The sequence below is a fragment of the Gossypium raimondii genome, chromosome 1 (genome assembly GCF_025698545.1).
Source record: "Gossypium raimondii isolate GPD5lz chromosome 1, ASM2569854v1, whole genome shotgun sequence".
Taxonomy (NCBI): Eukaryota; Viridiplantae; Streptophyta; class Magnoliopsida; order Malvales; family Malvaceae; genus Gossypium; species Gossypium raimondii.
The window spans coordinates 35288192-35307780 of record NC_068565.1 but is presented as its reverse complement, the minus strand read 5'-3'; the positions used below and the strand labels follow the sequence as shown (position 1 = coordinate 35307780).

At 34.0% G+C, this 19589-nt stretch overlaps 3 protein-coding genes across 3 annotated transcripts; 1 reads left to right on the top strand and 2 right to left on the bottom strand.

Moving 5' to 3' along the window:
• Positions 1-1584: 1584 nt before the first annotated feature.
• On the bottom strand, positions 1585-2120 carry LOC128032461 (uncharacterized). The gene is made up of 2 exons (XM_052620634.1): positions 1934-2120; positions 1585-1841 (listed from the first exon to the last, which is right to left on the bottom strand). Exons 1-2 carry the CDS (start codon positions 2118-2120, stop codon positions 1585-1587), a joined length of 444 nt encoding a protein of 147 aa, XP_052476594.1.
• Positions 2121-7236: 5116 nt separating this feature from the next.
• Positions 7237-11897, top strand: LOC128032453 (MLP-like protein 43). The gene is made up of 3 exons (XM_052620611.1): positions 7237-7320; positions 7366-7420; positions 11629-11897. The coding sequence occupies exons 1-3, from the start codon at positions 7237-7239 to the stop codon at positions 11895-11897; spliced, it is 408 nt and encodes a 135-aa protein (XP_052476571.1).
• A 1647-nt stretch (positions 11898-13544) lies between these two features.
• Positions 13545-17038, bottom strand: LOC105785692 (uncharacterized). Its single transcript, XM_012611813.2, has 7 exons — positions 16311-17038; positions 15956-16219; positions 14673-15189; positions 14381-14580; positions 14182-14294; positions 13962-14102; positions 13545-13872 (listed from the first exon to the last, which is right to left on the bottom strand). Exons 1-7 carry the CDS (start codon positions 16848-16850, stop codon positions 13791-13793), a joined length of 1857 nt encoding a protein of 618 aa, XP_012467267.1. The 5' UTR covers positions 16851-17038; the 3' UTR covers positions 13545-13790.
• Positions 17039-19589: the final 2551 nt, after the last annotated feature.

The window sequence follows — 19589 nt, the reverse complement described above, 5'->3', positions numbered from 1 at the left end:
TACGATGTAATTACACTCTATGAACCAAACACGCCTACTGAATTATAATTTTTGTAATTAAAATATATATATATAATTACTATCTTAATAATTACACGCTTATTCAATTGCTCTATGGAATCTAAACCGATCCTAAATCCTGCTAACCAAGAGAAACCTTCCTTTGAAAATCAAACCCTAAAATGTCTACCTATATGTATGGGTAAAGTAAGTTATTTTCCTTTCCAAAATAATTATATTTACACTAATTATGTTATTGATTTAGAATATATATTTTTAATTATGATAATAACAAACTATTTATTAAATTGCATGTTTGATAATTTTTTATTCTTATATTTGATAAAATTTTAACTTTAGTATAAAAGATTTATCAATTTTTTCTTATTAATAAGAATTTAATAAGGCACTAATTTTATGGTGCCAAATAACAACCATTAAACAATGTCACAAAAGTTAAATTACCAATTTAACTTTCAAATCCTACTATAGAATATATACTGATTAGATTAGGTTACAAATTTTATAAGAGAAAATCAAAATAATAAAGGTTAAAACATAATTTTACCACTTTTTTATAATATTGCAAAGGTAAAACACTTCTTTCGTTCCTCTCAATTTTGACATGTAGCCAATAAATCTCTTTAAAAAATTAGAGTAATTTCATCTCTATCAATTTAAAAAGTGAGTAACTAAAAATAATTAATCGCGATGTTAATATTTTTTGTCACTTGTACATGATTTTAATTAAAACAATAACAAATTTAGCCCTTCATGTTCATTATGTGTAAATATTGTGGGCTAAACTTGTTAAAGCAATGCCACATTAAAAGAATGTGTAAATGTTGCGGGCTCAAGTTGTTAAATCAAGATCAAATGGACAAAATGTGTAAATTTTGAGGGCTAAATTTATTATATTAATAAAACGTATGTACAATCAAGGAAAAACATTAACATCGTGATTAAATATCTTTAATTATTTGTTTTCAAAATTAAAAGAAATTAAATTACTCTATTTTTTAAAAAAGAATCAATTTGTTCAATATTAAAATCGGAAAAATTGAAAAGTGGTTTTTTTTAGTGCAAAATATATAGAGAGAGAATGGAAAATTTGTAAAATATTGGGCCTTACATTCACCTGATAAAAGCTAACAATAAACCCTCCAAATTGCCAATTTTAAACTTGAATCAAGTTGAAGGTTCAACATCCCCAACCTTATTTTATAATATTGAAGTAAGGGTTGTTCAACTGTCTCGAATCACTGTAACCTTTTCTTCAATTTCTCGTATCAAATCAACTCCGTGAAGCTTTTTCTCACTGATTTCAGTCCAATACAATGGAGTTCGACACTTTTGACCATACAAAGCTTTGTACGGTGTCATTTTTATACTCGATTGATAACTGTTGCTGTACGCAAATTCAACTAACGGTAAAAATCTTTCCCAGTTGCCTTCAAACTCTAAAACACAACATCGAAGCATCTCTTTGAGTATTTCTATCAATCGCTTAGATTGATCGTCGATCTGAGGATGAAATGTAGTACTAAAATACAAATGAGTACCTATAGCCTCATGTAACTTGCTCTAGAATCGTGAAGTAAACCGCGGATCTCTATCGGAAATGATAGAAACTGGCACCTCCTGCAATCTAACAATCTCAGTAACATATAACTCGGCTAATCTCTCAAGAGAAAAATCTGTACGCACTGGAATAAAATGTGTGAACTTCGTCAGACGATCTACGATGACCCAAATTGCATCTTTTTTCTCGGAGATAAAAGAAATTCCGATACAAAATCCATCGTGACACGCTCCTATTTCCACTCCAGAATCATCACTGGCTGTAACAAACAAGAAGGTACCTGATGTTCAGCTTTATCTTGCTGACACATTAAACATTTTGATACGAACTCAGAAATCTCTCATTTCATACCTTGCCACCAGTACATTTGTTTCAAATTACCGTGCATTTTATTGCTACCATGATGAACAGACAAGCTACTATTATATGCTTCCTCCAAAATCTTCTTAACAAGATCTAAATTTTTTGGAATGCAAATTCTACCTTTGAAGTATAAACTATCATTCGATCCAATCTGAAAGTCTAAATCAGGAGTCATTTCAATTCGTTTCTATTTAGCTATCAAAACATCATCACATTTCTGAGCTCCGCAAATCTGTTGTAAAAACATTAGTCTAGCTTTCAACTCAGCTAAGATCGACCCATCATCAATCAACGTCAACTATGTGTTTAACGCTCGCAAAACAAATAAAGATTTTCTACTCAAAGCATCAGCAACAACATTAGCTTTTCCTGGATGAAATCATAGTCTTTTAATAACTCGAGCCATTTGTGCTGTCTCAAATTCAAATCTTTCTGTGACACTAAATAATTCAAGCTTTTATGATCTATGAAGATATGACATTTTTCACCGTACAAATGGTGTCGCCAAATCTTCAAAGCGAACACAATCGCAGCAAGCTCTAAATCATGCATTGGATAATTCTTTTCGTGTGGTTTTAACTATCTAGAAGCATACACTATTACTTTACCCTCTTGCATCAGAACATAGCCCAAACCATTTAACGATGCATCACTATAAATCATGAATTCTTTACCCATCTCTGGCTAAACTAACACTGATGCCTCAGTTAACAATGTTTTCAATTGATCGAAACTTTGCTAACATTTCTTAGACCACTCAAATTTAACCTCTTTCTACAATAATCTTGTCAACAGTGTAGCAATCATCGAAAATCCCTTGACGAATCTTCGATAATAACCGGCTGAACCCAAAAAAATTCTAACCTTAGATACATCTCTCGGAGGCTTCCAATCAACAACAGCTGAAATTTTGCTCGGATCAACTCTGATGCCATCTGCTGATACCACATGTCCTAGAAAACTGACTTTCCGAAGCCAAAATTCACATTCACTAAACTTAGCGAATAATTTCTTTTCACACAAAGTTTGTAAAACAATTCTCAAATTCTTAGCCTGCTCTAACTCTTCCCGTGAATAAATCAAAATATCGTCAATGAATACCACGACGAATCTATCTAAGTACGATTTGAAAATTTTGTTCATCAAATCCATAAATATTGTAGGTGCATTAGTCAAGCCAAGCAGCATCACAAGAAATTCATAATGTCCGTACCTGGTCCTGAACGTGGTTTTCTGCACATCTGAGTCTTTAACTCACAACTGATAATAACCATAACAAATATCAATCTTTGAGAACACTGTTGCACCTTTCAACTGATCAAACAGATCATCAATACGTGATAATGGATACTTGTTCTTGGTCATAACTTTGTTGAGTTGTCGATAGTCAATACATAATCGCATAGATCCATTCTTTTTCTTAACAAATAGAACAGGAGCACCCCAAGGAGAAAAGTTGGGTCGAGCAAAGCCCCTATCTGTCAACTCTTACAACTGTGCCTCCAACTGTTTCAATTCTGTATGTGTCATTCTATATGGAGTTATTGATATCAGAGATGTTCCTGACACTAACTCAATACCAAACTCAACTTCCTAGGTCAGAGGTAGCCCTGGTAACTCCTCTGGAAACACATCCGAGAACTCACATACCACCGAAACCAGTTCTAATTTCAATTCTGAAACCCTAGAATCAACTATCCAAGCGAGATATACTTGACAACCCTTTTTAACATATTTTTGTGCCATCATAGTAGAGATTATACTAGATGAACCATCCAGTTTGTCTAACTCAATTCGAACCTATTTACCATCTTGACATTTTAGCATAATATGTTTTATTCTACAGTTTACAATAGCATCATGCAGTGTCAACTAGTCTATACCCAGATTTACATCAAACTCATCACAAGGTAACAACATCAAACTAGCTGGGAAATCGTAACCCCTAATTTTCAGTGGGCATGATCTACATAACTTCCTCACAAGCCCGAATTGCATAAGCTCTAGTCAGTGTTCTCGCTTCAGACTGTTCATTCATCTTGATGTTCTTTCCTCGACTGCGAGTAGTATTTCTAGCATTTCTAGATTGTCTACCCCTCTGAGAAGTTGCTTCAGGCTTATTTGATTAATTCCTGAAATCATTTTGCTTCTTAAGACAGTTACGAATAAAGTGGTCAGTATACCCACAATGGAAACAAGCTCTCGATTTTGATCAACACTCTCCAAAATGTCTTTTTATTGTATTCATCACACACCGAAACAATTCTCTCCATATTTCTTACACTTCCAGCACTCGCCGCGGAAAGTTGACTAACTGAAAAATGCTTTGCCTCCGATTCTCTTTGTTAACAAACTCTTAAGGATCAGCTAATCGACTTGTTTCATTTTTAAATTTCTTTAATAGAGATATTTGAGCAGGCTTGAATGACCCTCTCTTGTTATAATCTCTAAATCTTGAATCTGAATGTCGTTTTCTTTTACAAATCTCTTTAACCTTTTGATCCCGCTCAAAAAGTTCAATAAATTCCCATAACTTTAATGCTGCTATAGCCAAATGGATCTCATCATTCAACCGATCTTCAAATCTGATACACATTTCCTCCTCATTTGATACGATCTTACGAGCATACTTGCTTAATAGCACAAATTCTTATTCATACTCATCTACAGTCTAATTTCCTTGTTTAGAAACACTTTAGAAACTATTTAGGACTAAATCAGAAATATTTAGAACATCATAAAAAAAGATAGAAAATTTCACACTGTAGGGGTCACATGGTCGTGTCCCAGCCTATGTAACTCTCTGACTTGGGTCACACGGCCAAGCCACATGCCCGTGTGCCAGGCCATGTAACTCCAGAATGGCCTCACACACCCGTGTGCCATGCCCTGTGTTAGGCCCAGTAACTGCCTAACTTGTAACCTTTTGAAACCTACAGGGGACACAAAGCTGTGTCACATAGCTGTGTGTCACACACAATTGAGACACACACCTGTGTCTTTGGACGTGTGGACAAGAAATATGCCAATATCAAGCCCTTTCTTTCACCCAACTGAAGTAAACACCTACAAGTCATTTGCACATACAATCAAGCTTTAAAACATACATAAAACATGCATAATAAAACTAATTCAATAGGTCATTTATCCATACAACCAATATTCCAAAAGACACCTTAATCATAAATCATTAAGTCACTCTAAACATAAGTATATTTATTCATGAATCAACCATACACAACTAACTATTTCCATACCAAGCCTTAGCACAATTGACCATATGCCAAATCATAATCAAACATACCAAATTGGTCATTCAAAATATACCATTACTTGACCATTTCAACACCAGCCATTTAAGCATCAAAATGCCAAAAGTTCACCAACCATAATACTACATATATACATGTCAAACACAACAACTAAAACATGTAAACTTTGATCCATTTCTAGTATAGAACTTCAATCATTCACAAGCCAAAACAAACCATAAGTGATCAATTCCAAACATTTTTTATTGTACTAAAAGATGTCTATTTACAATATTCATAAAGTACCTAATATCATAGTTTAGTATTTTTATCCTAATGTACCATAACAACCTATATAGCCAATTATACTTGCCACGACCCTAAAGAGAACAAGAACTACCAACACTGATGTACTTTGATACCCCTAATCCCTTAACAGTTTTACAAACTAGTCCCTGGGCTAGCTAGATTAAGTTACAATGATCCCAAAAACGTAAAAAATCATTAAAAATGAAACAAAATAACACTTCCATGCACACCAAAGCTTGCCGAAAACTCAAGAACTCTAAATGTTTTATTTTCCCTTCTACATTCGATAATGAAGATTAATGAATAGGAAATGGATTTTGTTTTACTTAATTTTAACTTTATTTACCAATTTACTTATTTAACTTTTAATTAACACCAAAATTTCATTAATACCAAACCATATACATCCAATAACATCACTAATAGTCTAGTTACCATTCAAGTCCTCTAACTTTAAAGTTTCATAGCTATTTGATACCTCTAACTAATAGAATCCTACTATTACACCTTTTACGGTTTAGTCCTTTTTACTTAATTAGGCATGCAAACGCTAAAATTTCTTAACAAAATTTTTATACAACCTTACTAATATACTGTAGGCATTAAAATAATAATAAAATAAATATTTTCACATCGATTTTGTGGTCCCAAAATCACTATTCTGATTTTACCAAAAATAGGTTGTTACATCTATACCTATAAAAGAGCGACCTGATGTATCATGTAAATTGTTTGAAATGCAAGAGTTAAATAATTATCAGTGGTGGAAGAAAATATCTCTCGTTTCTCCCTCGAAGAATTTTTTTTCCAAAAGAATGTTGTTATATTGCAGTGACCAATGCACTAATCATTTGAATCGGGTACCGGTGAGTATCACACCCCCAAGCACAATGTTTTTTTCAGGCCTTTCAATAAATAAATGCGACCCCAGAGAGTAGCTTTTGCTAAAACTCGAGTAGTTTCTTGAAAACTTGCTTCAGATATAAAAATTTTAGTGTTCAGACACACTGGAGGCTAACGTAGAAATCGATGCTTCAGCTAAAATATTTCATGGAGTGATATGCAATTCACCAAGGTAGTTACTTTGCATCGGCCCTGAAGTTATTCTAGCATGTGATTTGCTAGATGAAGTGTGGGAAAGTTTGGGTTCAATCATCCAATGGAGTTACGTGCTTGGTAAGTCAAATTACACTTCCCTGGTTATAAATTAATCTGTTAGAATTGAGTGACCCGGATCCTTGTTAAAATAAAACACAACGGTAAAATAAAATAAAAGTAAAATCCATATAGAACTACACTTCTTTTATTTTATTTTAGAATAAGGTTTTTCAACCTTATTACACTTCATCTATTTGATATTGATTAGAATAAGGTGTTTCAACCTTACTACAATCCTTCTATTAGAATATAGTTTTTCAAGACTAAAAATAGAAATAGTCTACTCCTCTTGTATTCATTCGAATTCGACATAGTGGATTATCTTCTCCTCTACCCCTGGTTTTTTTCCCGAAAGGGTTTCCATGTAAAAATCTATGTGTTCTTTATTTTTCTTTTTTTCTTTGCAATACATTTTCATTATTGACAGGCTATTTTTCAGAAATTGGTATCAAAGCTTCCGAGTTGTTCATCTCATTCATGGTAATGGCATCTTTGAAGTATGAAATTTCGCTGTTGGATTGCAACACCTGATTCACGTTGTAGAAGATAAAGATACGGGCAGTTCTTGCATAGATGGACTTAGAGGATGCCCTACTAGGGATAGATAAGAAGCCTTCGACATTGATGAAGGAAAAGAAGAGGCATAAAGATCGAAAGGTATTAACACAGTTACATCTACATTTGTCTAATGAAATTTTGCAGAATGTGATGAAGGAGAAGACCGTTGCTGTATTATGGAAGAGGCTGGAACAAATATGTATGTCGAAAACTCTAACCAGTAAGTTGCATATAAAACAGCATCTTTATGCTCATCATTTAGAGGAAGAAACAGTGTTTAAAGAAATTCTGTCAAACTTGGAGGCCATGGAGGTTCAGTATGATAAGGAATATCTAGGGTTGATTCTACTTTATTCGTTGCCCCCATATTATTCAACCTTTAGTGACACGATTTTATATAGCTACGAGTCTCTTATAGTTGATAAGGTTTATGATTCTTTGACCTCGTATGATAAGATGAAACATCTTATGGTTAAACCTGACTTTCAAGGAGAGGGTCTCATTATTTGTGAGAGACAATATCAGAATACTGATGATGGTCATGGAAGGACACAAGAATGGAATCCTCACGGTAAATCTAAGGGTAGATCAAAATCTTCAAATAGAGGTAAAACTTATAACTTCTGCAAGAAGAAAGGGCACATTAAATCAGCTTATTATAAACTGTAAAACAAGATCAAAAGGGGGGTTGTGAATCAAAAGGGAAAACAAACAGAAAAATCTGATGAAGCTGATGTTGTAGAAGACTACAGCGATGGTGAATTTTTAGTCGCTTCTATCAACAATTCTAAAGTGAGCGAGGAGTGGATCCTTGATTTGGGCTGCACCTTCCACATGAGTCCCAATCGAGATTGGTTTACAACTTACGAAATAGTGTCTGAAGGTGTTATTTTGATAGGAAATAATGTTTCGTGTAAAATCGTAAGTGTTGGAATGATTAAAGTTAAGATGTTTGACGGAGTTGTCAGACCACTTAGTGACGTGCAACATGTTCCAAAATTGAAGAGAATTTTAATTTTGTTAAGTACTTTTTATTCAAAAGGGTACAAATACACAACTAAAAGTGAGGTTTTGAAGATTTCCAAATGTTCCCTCATTGTGATGAAAGGATAGAGAAAGACTGTCAAGTTATATGTTTTGCAAGGTTATACTGTTACCGGTGATGCATCTGTCGCTTCCTCTTCCTTATCAGATTATGATGTTACTAGACTTTGGCATATGCACCTAAGGTATATAAGTGAAAATGGCATGGCAGAATTGAGTAAAAGATGACTTCTTGATAAGCAAGGAATTTGCAAACTGGAGTTTTGTGAGCACTGCATTTTTGTGAAGCAAAAGAGAGTTTGATTCACCAGAGGAATCCATAACACGAAGGGATTGTTGGTGTATATTCATCCTGACCTATAGGGGCCATCCAAAATGCCTACGAGAGGTGGAGCTAACTATATGCTAACACTTATTGATGATTTTTCCAAAAAAGTTTGGGCATTTTTCGTAAAGCAAAAAAGTGATGTGTTTTTTGCATTTAAGTATTGGAAAATTATGGTTGAAAAACATACAAGAAAAAAAATAAAACACCTTCGTACAAAAAATGGCTTAGAGTTATGTTCTGATGAGTTTAATGAACTATGCAAGTCAGAAGGGATCGTGAGACACTTGACAGTTCGCCATACTCCACAAAAAAATAGTGTTGCAAAACGAATGAACAGAATGATCATGAAGAAAGTTTAATGTATGTTGTTGAATGCTAACTTACCGAAGTCGTTTTGGGCCAAAGCAACCTCTACTGCATGTTTTTTGATCAACCGATCTCTATCCATTGCCATTGAGAAAAAGACTCTACAAAAGGTATAGTTTGGTAGTCCTACTGATTATTCTGATTTAAAGATCTTTGGGTGTCCTGCATATACTTATGTTGATAATGAAAAATTAGAACCGAGATCCATTAAATGTGTTTTTCTTCGTTATAAAGCTGGTGTAAAAGGGTATAAGTTATGGTGTCCTGAAAATAGAAAAGGTGTGATTAGCAAAGATATTGTTTTTTTATAAAACTACTATGCTACCTAACTTATCTCTTAAAGACTCTTCCAATAGAGAACATCAAAAGCAAGTGGAACATCAGATTAATCCAGAATCTACAACAGAGTCGACTCCTCAAGCCAGTACAAAAATTCAGAATAGATTTGCTTCTTCACCATAATACTCTATCGCGAAAAAAGTAACTAGAAGAAAGATTAAACCTCAAAAAAAGTATGCCAAGGATGATCTAGTTGCTTATGCTTTAAATGTGGCTGAAGATATAGATGCAAACCAAGAGCCATTTAAGTATTTTGAGGCGGTTAGCTGTAAAGACTCAGAAAAGTGGATGTTTGCTATGCAAGAGGAGATAGAATCACTCCACAAAAATAGAACATGGAATCTTGTGAAACTTCCTAAAGGCAAAAAGATTGTTCATTGTAAATGAGTGTTTAAAAAGAAAGAAGGGACTCTAGGAGTTGAAGAACCTAGATATAAAACAAGGCTTGTTACAAAGGGTTACAGTCAAATTTCAGGAGTGGATTTCATAGGTGTGTTCTCCTTACTTGTGAAGTATAGTTTGATTCAAGCTTTGCTTGGTATTGTGATCATGAATGATTTGGAGCTTGAGCAGTTAGATGTAAAAACTGCATTTTTGCATAGAGAACTTAAGAATGATATTTATATGCAACAATTAGAGGGTTTTATAGTCTTAGAAAAAGAAAACTATGTTTGCTTGCTGAAAAAGTCCCTTTACGATCTGAAACAGTCACCAAGAAAGTGGTACAATTAGTTTGATTCCTTTATGTCTTCTCATGATTTCAAAAGAAGTAGTTTGATAGTTGTGTTTACTTTAAGAAAAACAGTGATGGTTCTTTTTTGTATCTACTCCTTTATGTTGATGACCTATTGATAGTAGCGAAAGATAAAGAAGAGATAATAAATGTCAAAACCCAAGTAAGTGAAGAATTTGACATGAAAGATTTGGGACCAGAAAAGAAGATACTTGGTATGGAGATTCTTAGAGATAGAAAAGCAAGTAAATTGTACCTAAGTCAGAAGGGGTACATTGAGAAAGTTCTTTGCAAATTCAATATACAGAGTGCTAAACCTATTAGTACTCCTTTAGCAGCCCATTTTAGACTTTTATCGTATTTGTCTCCACAATCAGATGATGAGATTAAGTACATGTCACATGTTTCATATTCTAGTGCAGTGGGATCTCTCATCTATACTATGGTTTGTTCATGTCCAGATTTATCATATGCAGTCAATGCAGTTAGCAGATACATGATGAAACTCGATAAAGAACACTGGAAAGTAGTTCAGTGGATTTTAAGATACTTATGAGGTACTACTGATGTTTGCTTACAAATAGTAAGAACTAGAGATGGAGTCATTGGGTATGTTGATGCTAATTTTGCTAGAGACCTTGATAGAATAAGATCTCTCACAAGTTATGTTTTTACAATTGAAGGTTGTGCAATCAGTTGGAAAGCCACTTTGCAAACTACAGTCGCTTTGTCTACCACTGAAGCTGAGTACATGACGATTACTGAGGCTTGTAAAGAAGTCATTTGGTTGAAGGGACTCTTTAGTGAACTCAATGATGACCTTCAAATCAGTACAGTATTTTATGATAGTTAAAGTGTCATCTTCCTTACAAAAGATCAAATGTTTTATGAGAGAACAAAGCACACTGATGTTCGATATCATTTTGTTTGTGATATTATTGCTCGTGGTGATATTGTTGAGAGTAAAATTAGTACTCATGAAATTCCTGCAGATATGATGACTAAGTCACTTCCCATAACCAAGTTTAAGCATTGCTTAGACTTGATTGGTGTTCATTGTTGAAGTTAAACCCTTAAGGGGTTTTTATGAAAGAGGTGGAGAACTTGTTCGTTGAAAGTTCGTGATGAAGAACTTGTTTGTTGAAGAATTCGTGTCAATGTGGAGATTGTTAGAATTGAGTGACCCGAATCCTTGTTAAAATAAAACACAGTGATAAAATAAAATAAAAATAAAATCCATATAGAACTATACTTCTTTTATTTTATTTTAGAATAAGGTTTTTCAACCTTATTACACTTCATCTATTTGATATTGATTAGAATAAGGTGTTTCAACCTTACTACACTCCTTCTATTAGAATATGGTTTTTCAAGCCTATAAATAGACATAGCCTACTCCTCTTGTATTCATTCGAATTCGACATAATGAATTATCTTCTCCTCTGCGCGTGGTATTTTTCCCGAAAGGGTTTCTACGTAAAAATCGTGTGTTCTTTATTTTTCTTTCTCTTTTTCTTTGCGATACATTGTCATTATCGACGTTCTAATTTTTCACATAATCTTTACATAACATATTCATTTTCGTTTGTGGGTGTAGATGGGGATACTAAATCTGCAAAGATGATTGTGAGTTTGGTTGATCCGATTAACCACTCGGTCAGTTATGGATTGATAGAAGGTGACCTGAAGAATGAGTTCAGCAGTTTCACAGCCAAATTTGAGGCAACTCCATTAGGGGAGGGATGTAAAGTAGGGTTAAGTGTAGTATACGTAAAGCTGAATGAGGATGTTGCACCTTCACAGTCACTGTTTGATGAGGGAATCCAACTGATCAAACTGATCGGTGCTTACCTGGCTCAAGCTTAGAATGTTGTTTAAACTAGCGTCTACAAAATAACAAGCTGCTGCTTGTCACAGCTGCTTTATGCATTTATCTAATCCTGTGTTTGCTTGGTTATATGCTTGCTTCAACCTTCTATATTTTACGTTGCCTAATGCATCTAATGCTTGTATTTGTGGGAAAATTAAATAAAGTTTGGCATCAATTCTTGTGGGCAATTTGCTCAAGAAATAATAATAATAATAATAAAGTTTTACATGATTCAGACACTTCCCTATGTTCTCAGTTTAAATAGTTCTGCTGCTACAATTCGCGTGAGAATGCGGGAGTAAATTAAAAGAAATTGTTAATAATAATAATAATAATAATTTCGGTGATTTTAGATTTTTCAATTGAAAAAAAACTTTAATTGAGATATTTATATTTTTTTTGCATAATTATCTTCTTTCTTCAATTAAGTATATTATATTACTTTTATTTGTATTTCAAATTTATTATAAAATATTAAAAATTAAAGCAAACAATTTTAATAAACTCAAAAATATTTATTTTCTTACATGGCCAACATACCATTTTCATGTCTTTTACCGTTCTTAACAAATATATATCAATTTGAGTTCTTTTATATATTAAATGATAAAATTAAAATGAATATCATAAAAAATTCAAATTATCAGTTTGGGTTTTAAAATTTAATGGGTATTTGGATTTAATATTTAAATTTGGGTTTATGTAAGTAAATGGATTATGGCATTAATCTATTTAATCAGTTTCGATTTAAAATGTCAAAATCAAAAACTAATTGAATAAACCAATTAAGCCAAACAAAAAATTAATTAAATTAAAAACTGAATAAACCAAAAAATTGGAATTTTTATTCGATTCACTTGATTTTTCGATTTAGAATTTATTTTACACACTCCTATTTGTGTTAAACCTTGTCTCGATAGTCTCACAAATAAAATAGTATTAGACCCGAGACAATATTGAATTCTAAAAAGTTAAAATTAGGATTAATTATCTTAAATTATGGGTAAAATTGATCAATAAATTTTAAATGATACTAATTCAAATTTGATTCATAATTTGAGAAATTAATTAAAACATTTGAACTTTAGAATCCATTTAGAATTTGACCCATAATTTTGAAACCCTGGTATAGTTAACTCTTGGGTTTAGATGAAAAGTTTTAAATATTAAAATTTAAAAAAATTAATCAATTTAAAATACTAGAAATTGTAATTTAATCATTAGGATAAATATATCTTAAAATAAACTTTTTAGTACAGAAGCTCGATAAAATAATTATAATAATAAAATTATTATTTAAATTATATTTATACAAAATTTCATTAAAATTAAATTTTAAATAAAATGATAGGCTTGAGACATTGTATTTTTGTATCATTTAAATATTTATATAAAAATAATAAACATTATATTAATATGCAATCTTTTATTAAAAAGTGCAAGTGCTTTTATGATTCCATTATTTTTAACTATGACGATATAGGTTTTCATTTAAATCATTTTATTTAGTAAATAAATTCATTTAATGCATGAATCTCTTTAAATGAAATTAATTTTTATTTAATTATCAAAATAACCCTAATAATTTTTTGAAACAAAAACATCCATAATATTGAATACTCATGAAAATAAACAACGCTGTGTGAAATAATTTTCAGAGTTTCACCACTAAATAGGAGGAAGAAGTGAGCAATCTCCTCATATCATAAGTTAATAGTAATTTTTTTCTTCTAATTTCCAAAATGAGGAAACAGCAATAGTATAGTATACAGTCTTCACTATACATTGAAATACAACCTCTGTATATGTCACACAATACACAGACAGGGTACAATTTCCTTGGATGTTCCCATATGCTATATATACAATTTATGTAATTGAATCATTGCTTAGCCCATTTTCCCCAGTCTGGCATACTTGTCGACCTGAGAAAAGTCAAGGGTTTTGCCCATTCCACTTGCCAAGAGAAACCTGGAAATTCTCAAGGTCATCAACAATATTAATCACAGAGAAAGCAAAATTCAACACAGTAGATATTTTGGTTAATTAATTTGCCTTACTTGTCTCTGAAAACTTTTGTCATTAGTTGACAGCCTCCCGGAACCGATGATTGCATGTTTATAGCAATATTTGGGTTGTGGATACTCTGCCTTATGTGTACCCAACCAATCTCTTCATTTTTTTCATTTGAAACTTTAGCCCTATAGACATCAAAACACAACTTCGGTTGAAACAATTGTTTGTAAATGCTAAGAATCTGATAGAGATGTTTTGTAGTACCTGTACATGTGAGCATCAATGGCAGCTGGACTGTCGTTCGAGTCGACAAGACAACCTTCGCTTACCCAGCAATCTCCACAAGCGTCTAATTCCCATCCTTTAAGCTGACCTTCCTGCAAGCAATTATATATTAGCAGATGAAGTTCAGTTTTGTTCATTTATTTATTAATTTCTTCTCATTTTACGAGATGTATGATACCTCAATGTAGGACCGAAATGCTTCAATCACCTCTCTACCTCTTGCCTTTGCATATTTAGGCTCGGAGATGATATTCATCCTAAGCTCTATGGACTCCAATGGCTCTTCAAGATCTTTTATTAGACTACCTATTCCTTCATCTGATCCCTCAAGCCTCATGCGTACCATTTCAATGATGATTTTCACTACCATGTAAGCCCCTAAAGGAATTGAAAATCAAAACCTTAGATTAATTCAACCCTGGAAAAGAATTAAAAAAAGATCATTAAGAAACAAGAGGTGTGTTTCCGACCATCGTCCAGGAAATAGTTCTCTTTGAGTGCACCATGTCCTGAAGTTTCCATCATGAGATGTGTTTCAACGCCATCCTGGTTCAAGTGAACCCCCTTATCGATAACATTCCGGTAACCGACACGATACAAGCAATGATGGCCGCCTCTATCAGTGATAAACCTTGTAAGTTCCATACTTGTACGAGCATCAGTAACAATGGTGGTACCGGGATGTTCTTTCAAAACAACGGCGGACATGAGGGCTATAAGCTTGTCACCATTGATGGGATTTCCATTGTTGTCGACCACACCGCTGCGGTCTACGTCAGTGTCGAAAACAATGCCGAGATCAGCTGTGTTTTCTAGCACAGCGGCTCGGGTTAATGCCATTGCAGTTTTGTCTTCGGGATTGGGGATGTGATTGGGGAACATCCCGTCAGGGTTGAGATGTAGAGAACCAAATGTATCTGCGCCAAGCTGGTCTAACACATCCCATGTGAAGAAACCTCCTGATCCATTTCCAGCGTTTACAATTATCTGCAATCAGGTGTAATGTCAAGGCAATTAATTAGCTTGTAACGATGCATAAATATATTGCCACTGTGTTACGTGGGCTAGGATCTTCAGCAAACTAAGCCCTTAGCCTGATCTCCACAGATATGGCCCTCTTACTAGAAGAATTCTTGACCACACGAAAACTTGGCCTGTTTTTGGATAGACAATGACTTTTTTGACCTTCTATTTTACAAAAAAATCATTTTAGTCCTTCATTTAACTTTTTGTCTCATTAAACTTATATTATTTATCAAATCACCCAAAATAGATCAAAAGTTAATATATGGCATCCACATCAGCAATTGATTATTTTTAAAATTAAAAATATTTTATTATAATTTTATACTTTTTAATAATTTTAATAGTATTTAATTTTTAAAATAATTTTTTGAATTTTAAAATTTTAAATCACGTTAGCAAAGTGGACACACGTTAAATTTTCCATATATTTTAAAGAAATTTGACAAACAATACAAAATTAAGAGTTAAAAGAGATAAAAGAATTAAATAAATAACTAAAATAACTTATTTTGTAAAATTAGAGGTAAAATAAATCATTTTCCCTTTTCGATAAGCCAACAGCCTAACAAGCACCATATGATTTATATTTGAAGTTTCCTACTATTTCTAATTGGATGCAAAAAGAAAGAGTGAGAACCGAATAGAGTTCCAAGGTAAAATGCAATATTTAACGTAGAAAAGTACGTGAAAAACAAATAGCAAGCACACCAAAAGATAGAGATAAAACCTGGAATCCTTTGAGTGGAGTATCATAATGAATAGGATGGTTCACTCTCTCCTTGATAATGTCCCGTAGGTGCTTTGCGTAAGCCCTCATGAAGTCAACCTTTTTCGGAGGAGAGTTAAGCATGGTCGACACTTTTGTGAGCCTGTTGGCGTACTTATGAGCAGCTTTGTCACATATCTCTTCCACTTCCGGCGAAGTTAAACCTCCTTTCTTTGTAAAAAATTTCAGACCATTGCGAGTGTAGGGTAGGTGAGAAGCCGTCATCTGCAACACAAATTACATACAAATTTACTGTAGTTGTTTTAACATTTTTTTTCAGCACAGATTTTAGTGAAGACTGCTTTTTTTACTCTACCATGATTGAAGCATCGTAAGCAAATGGTGGCAGCAATGTGCTCATAAAACAAGCTGGTGTAGTAGCAAGGCCCAAGTCAAATGTCAAGCAACCAGCTCGAGCAAGGCCTGCAAATACTGCTACACTCAGAGATGCTCCTGATATTCGAGGGTCTTTGCCAAGTGATACTGTAACATCTTCCACTGGACGTCCTCGTTCCTTTTGCAAGGCCTTGATAATCCACTCTCCGAAGCTCTCGGCTATGGCTTCCACGGCTGGTGGGGTAAGGTCCACGGTTCGACCCTTTTCGCCTTCCAATGCAACCCCTCGAACATCGGACCCATTTTGAAGTCTCCTAATCTTGTCCATCTCTTCATCAACAACCACTTCATTATATTTCACTGCACCGCTAGAAGATTTAACGCATATAACTACACTTGACCTTGACGAAAATGAAAATCTCAACGCTTTTTTTAGTGCAGTTTTTGCTGGTGATGAAGAGAAACTGGCTTTTCGACCATGTCCTCGTAAGGGTATCAAGGATGTTGAAGTGGAAGCCATGGATTTTTGTTCCTGGGTTTGTTCGAAGAAAGATGTGGAAGGATGGTGTTTAGGACGATGAAGTTTGGGAAGATAAGATGAACCCCCTTAAACCAATGAACTATAACCCTACAATACAATGCAGTTTCTATCCAGGAAAAAGAAAAATATCTATGAACAAACTTCCAAATAGCTTGATATTTTTCTTGTTTTCTTTTATTGAAAGCATTACTATACTTTTTCTTCTCCTTGTGCATGTTGCAATTCATATTTTTTTCTGGATTAAAAGAAAACAACAGCGTATTCTTTTCTGGTTGCTACTGGAATTTAATATTGCATAATTTTTATAAAAAATGTCTGCCAAACAATTTATGAGCGAAACATTAAAAATCATTATGACCTGCTCAATAATTAAAAAGAATTACACAAACTGCTATAAATCATTTATTTACTAATTTTATTTTAAATTTAATTTAAAGCATACCAAAATTGTTGGAACTCTATATTTTAATTTTTTATACAATTTTAATAATTTATTTAGTTAAAATTAAATTAATTTATGAACCGATTAAATAAAAAATCCATCAAATTAATTTAACTAACGATACTAGAAAAACTTTTAATTTTATTGAGAATACAAAATTAAATTGTGTATATATACCTATATATAAAAACTATCCCGTTAAAAGACAGTGGGACACCTATCCATTTTGTGAGGATTTACCAAAAAAGCCAATTTTTTATAAAATTACGAAATAGGCGGTTTTTAATTATTTCTTGGATGGGCCATTTCCCTAAAATCGCGCCACGTCGAGCGATGTCGGGGGCGAGGCGAGAAAAGGTGGCGTCACGTCGGTAGCGACTGCCGACGTGGAAGGAAATCGCTCCTTGAGGCGCGATTTCCTTCAAGTCGGCAGTCGTATTGACTTGACGCGACCTCCTCACTTAGCGCGATCGGAACGCGATTTTGACCCCGATTTTACGCTTGGGTTTTATGGCTTTTAGGGTTTAGGTGCGGGCTTTTTAGGAGTTAGGGTCCGGAAAATTTTTTTCGAGTTGACGTTTACGGTTAAATAGTGGGAAATCGCTTCTACTAGGATGCTATTTAAGAAGAAATTGTGAAATAGTGGCCTCGTGGACGCGATTTCGCTCTGATGGTCATGTGAGAAATTATTTTTTGGCGTTTTCGAGGAAATAGTATAAAATCGCCGATACCGGGATGCTATATGAGAAGAATTGTGAAATCGCTACCGTGGGACGCGATTTCGCTCTGATTAGTCATGTAGGAAATAATTTTTTTTTGATGTTTCTGAGCAAATAGTGTCAAATCGCGCCCTCGTGGACGCGATTTCGCTACAGTAGCAAGTTTGGGCTGAGGCTATAAATTAGGCAGAGAATTTTCTTAGAATGCATAACTCAGAGCAGAAACATTTTAGGTTAGGGTTAGGGAATTTAGAGTTTCAAAATGAGTGAGCGTATTAGTGCTGTTATTTACTACGATGGTGAGGTTTGCCACACCGAGAATAGTGTTGTTTTTTTGTCGGAGAATACGGTGCGACTGTCATTTAGCCAAAACATAGATTTGACAGAACTCCGTAAAAGAATTAGGCGTAAAATCTTCGGAACCACGCCAATGAAAGTTCAGTCAATGACGTATCGATTTTGTTCTTCTGTTGATCCGGTGACATATGACTCGTTCGACATAAAAGGTGCTCGTAGCTTGGAGGCAATGGTGCAGACTCATCTTGCTAGCGGAGCAACTTATATTGAGTTATATGTACAATTTACGTCACCAAATGATGTACTTCCGTCCGGTGTTCGAGATGTATACACGACCCCTGGCCGACACTCGGTTAGCGTGTTACAAAATACAGAACGGCGCCCAAAAGCTCGTAGCACACCGCCTCCCAATTGCTAGATTGGGCAAACCCGGTCACTGGGTGCCCATCCACCGGCAATCCCAAATGCAGATGGACATCTTCTAGAGTGATAGTGCACTCTCCACATGGAAGATGAAATGTAAGCGTCTCGGTCTCCACCTCTCGATCAACGACCGATCGGTTTCGGCTCCAACTTGCATCCCGGCTACTTCACGCCACGTGCCAAAATCCCGCTTCATGAGTAGTTCTCTACTAACGGTAATGGAGCATGCATATTCGAATATTGCATTCCAATACCCGATCTTCATCCTTTTATAACAAAAATATATTAATAAATATCTAAAAATACATAAATAAAAATATCTTTAAAAATTTTAAAATTTAAATTTAATACTTACCATGTTCATTTGCTTCACCGATATGTGATTCCTATCAAGACGAATCAATGATCCGCCATTGTTGAAAATATTAAAATTTTAAAATTATTTAAAAAATAAAAATTTTAAAATTTTCTTAAAAAATGAAATTTAATGGAAAAAGAAATTTAATATGGATTTGGAGATTTTTGAAGGAAATTGAGAGGATTTTGGAAGGAATTTGAGAGTTTGAGAGAATTTTGGAAGGAAATTGATAGAAATATTGAAGGAATTGAGAGAAATTTTGAAAGGAATTGAGAGAATTTTTGAAAGAAATTGATATTGAATTTGTTTGTGAAAATAAAAGGGTGGGGGTTTATATAGTAAAAAAATTTAACTGTTGGGGGGCAACGGTCAATTTTTTGACCGTTGAGCCTTTCACGTGGCAGCGTCCACATCAGCGTCCGCGTCGGTAGCGACTGCGGCGTGGAAGGAAATCGTGCCCTCAAGGGAGTGATTTCCTT